The 2,438-nt window shown below is 48.7% G+C and overlaps 1 protein-coding gene across 1 annotated transcript; it reads left to right on the plus strand.

The window, feature by feature from the left end:
- Nucleotides 1–1,167: 1,167 nt before the first annotated feature.
- Nucleotides 1,168–2,390, plus strand: PCYB_052110 (hypothetical protein; the record flags this gene model as incomplete). The annotated part of the gene is made up of 3 exons (XM_004221092.1): nt 1,168–1,633; nt 2,083–2,098; nt 2,306–2,390. Coding segments are annotated over 3 exons (564 nt in total), but the record flags the coding sequence as incomplete, so codon positions are not given.
- Nucleotides 2,391–2,438: the final 48 nt, after the last annotated feature.

Below are 2,438 nucleotides of genomic sequence, written 5' to 3' on the forward strand. Positions count from 1 at the left end.
TTTTAAAATCTCCCATCTTTTACCTTCTTCATAACAATGCAGAGTTTACACTTCGCATAATGACGGGGTCACCAACGAGAGGCTCGTTGTGTCGTTCCACGAGGGTGGATTTACAAAATCTGTACGCGGCTGCTACAGTAATAAATGTGCCATCGTATTTGCATGCAGTTTGGTCCGCGGTAATTTTCCCCCCGTTAAGAAGTGATCTTCCAACTTTTGAACACAACGCGGTCGCCTCCTGTGCAGGGGGGTCGAACTGTTTTGTGGTCCCACGTGCACATCCACCTCCTTCCGCACCTAACTCGAACAGTCAGATTACCACTCTGGTTATGTCGCTATCTCGTTATCCCCCATCCTCGTGAAAGAGCGTGTCATCCTCTCGTGATGCAAAAAGGTGGAAGGGGAGGGGATGCCTTCTTCGCCTCATCAGCGCAGCAACGGTGGGAGCGGAATGCGCACCTCCCAGGCGTCGCAGCGTGGCAGCGTGGCAGCATCGCAGTGTTGTAGCGTTTTTGAAAGAAGGCACAGATTTAAAATGAAGCTCCGTGTGAATGACTGTGCGGTTGGCTCCGTTCTTGGATGCGTTCCTGGTTGCGTTCCTGGTTGCGTTCCCGGCTGCGTTCCTGAGTACTAGCCTTATTGATAGGCTCCCATTTCGTTTTTCCTTCCGCCTCATAAAAACCAACCGCTGCACGAACAGCCCCATGAGCTCATTCCGCTCGACGACCACTGAGCAGAAGTTTGATGGGGAAGCACTTATTTGAAGCTCCTGAGAGGGTAACGAATAGGCACTCCTGCGAACACAACCACTAGTGCCGCGTCAAGGGGGGTCATACCGCGGTTAGTGACCCCCTCCCCTACACATGCGGCTGGGGCTAACAGTGCAGGGAATGGGAGAGAAGAACATGGAGACACAGAGAGGGGGGGAACGAGCGGACGCGAAATAGAAATGTGTGTAAATGGATGTTGGTTCTCCAATGTGCAATAACTTCAACTGCACAAGGTGAACTGCTACCCGCGAACTATGAAATTTTCTTCTTTTTTTTTTCCCCCCTCCCTGGTGCTATTCTTCCTCAATCCATTTGGCGTTACACTCGCTTACAAGAACGCCCCTCCCGTGGGGACTACCCAACACACGAGTAGTCGCTTCTCGCGCCACCCTAACAGCAAACACAATTCACTCTCGGTAAGGCAGCCCACCCAAAATAGCTGCTTCACCAAGGCAAGGTTACATAATGAACCGTTGCACAAGGAGGTCCAACTTTTCGACGAAACAAGTGAGGAGGAAATTTCCCCTCCTGTTTTTCTGAACAAGTCAGGTGAAAATAATCCCATTAAAGAAACCCTGAGGAAGACCAAAAAATTTTGCAATTATTTGACGAGCAAATTGGGGAGACTTAATAAAAAACTGCGGGAAATAAAAAAACTGGAAACCATTTTCTATGCGAATCCAAACATATTAACGGAAAGTCAACAAGTGAAACTAAGCAAAAAAAAACAAATAAAAAACGAGCTTGTTTTAATCCATCGATACAGGAAAAAGTACCTCGCTTACAAAAAAAACCTGACCAAAAATGTCGACGACGTGTCCCCCTTTTTTTACGCCAAGCGGAAGACCCGCCAGAAGCGGCAGGTCTGCACCCCCCAGGAGTTCAGGAAAATATGTACGCACCGATGGGCAGGGCGCGCCAAAAATGATGAACAGAGTGGAAATGGGCAGAGTGAAAAGGGCAGCGTAGAAATGGACAGCGTGAAATGGACAGTGTGGAAATGAACCGCGCGGGAAAGCACTGCATAGGGGCTTCTTCCATTCGTCGCTTCTTCCACTCGTCGCTTCTTCCATTCGTCGCTTCTTCCATTCGTCGCTTCTTCCACTCGTCGCTTCTTCCACTCGTCGCTTCTTCCATTCGTCGCTTCCCCCCTCCCCGTGCAGTGCAATCGGACGACCCCAAGGCAGCCGTCCAACGAGTGAAAAGCATAGACTACGACCAGATCCCCAGGAACGTGACCGACTACTTAGTGTTTAACAAAGTGGGCACGAAGGAGGAAGTCAAAATTCTCTTTGGCCTTAAAGCTGTGAAGATAAACGGAAACATACGTAAGAGGAAAAAGGCACATAGAGCGAACTGCACGCTCTCCTACACATGTCCATTCAGGAGCGCTGACTAAAGCAGGAGGTCCCCTCGACATGTCGAACAGGCAGTTTGTTCCATCTGGCCTCGCACATTTGTTCAAGTTGCTGCATTATGTTTTGCATCATTTTTTTTTATTTTATTTTATTTTTTTTCGCCGCCGCTCCCCCCAGTGGACGATGAGAATTACCTGATAAACCCGCGAGAAGACAAAGTGGAAGTGTTCAACGAAGTGGTCCAAATTCACGAAAGCCAGTAACGCAAAATGGAATGAAAAAAAANAAGAAGAAGAGACGACGACGTACG

Source organism: Plasmodium cynomolgi, chromosome 5 (genome assembly GCF_000321355.1).
Source record: "Plasmodium cynomolgi strain B DNA, chromosome 5, whole genome shotgun sequence".
NCBI classification, from domain to species: Eukaryota; Apicomplexa; class Aconoidasida; order Haemosporida; family Plasmodiidae; genus Plasmodium; species Plasmodium cynomolgi.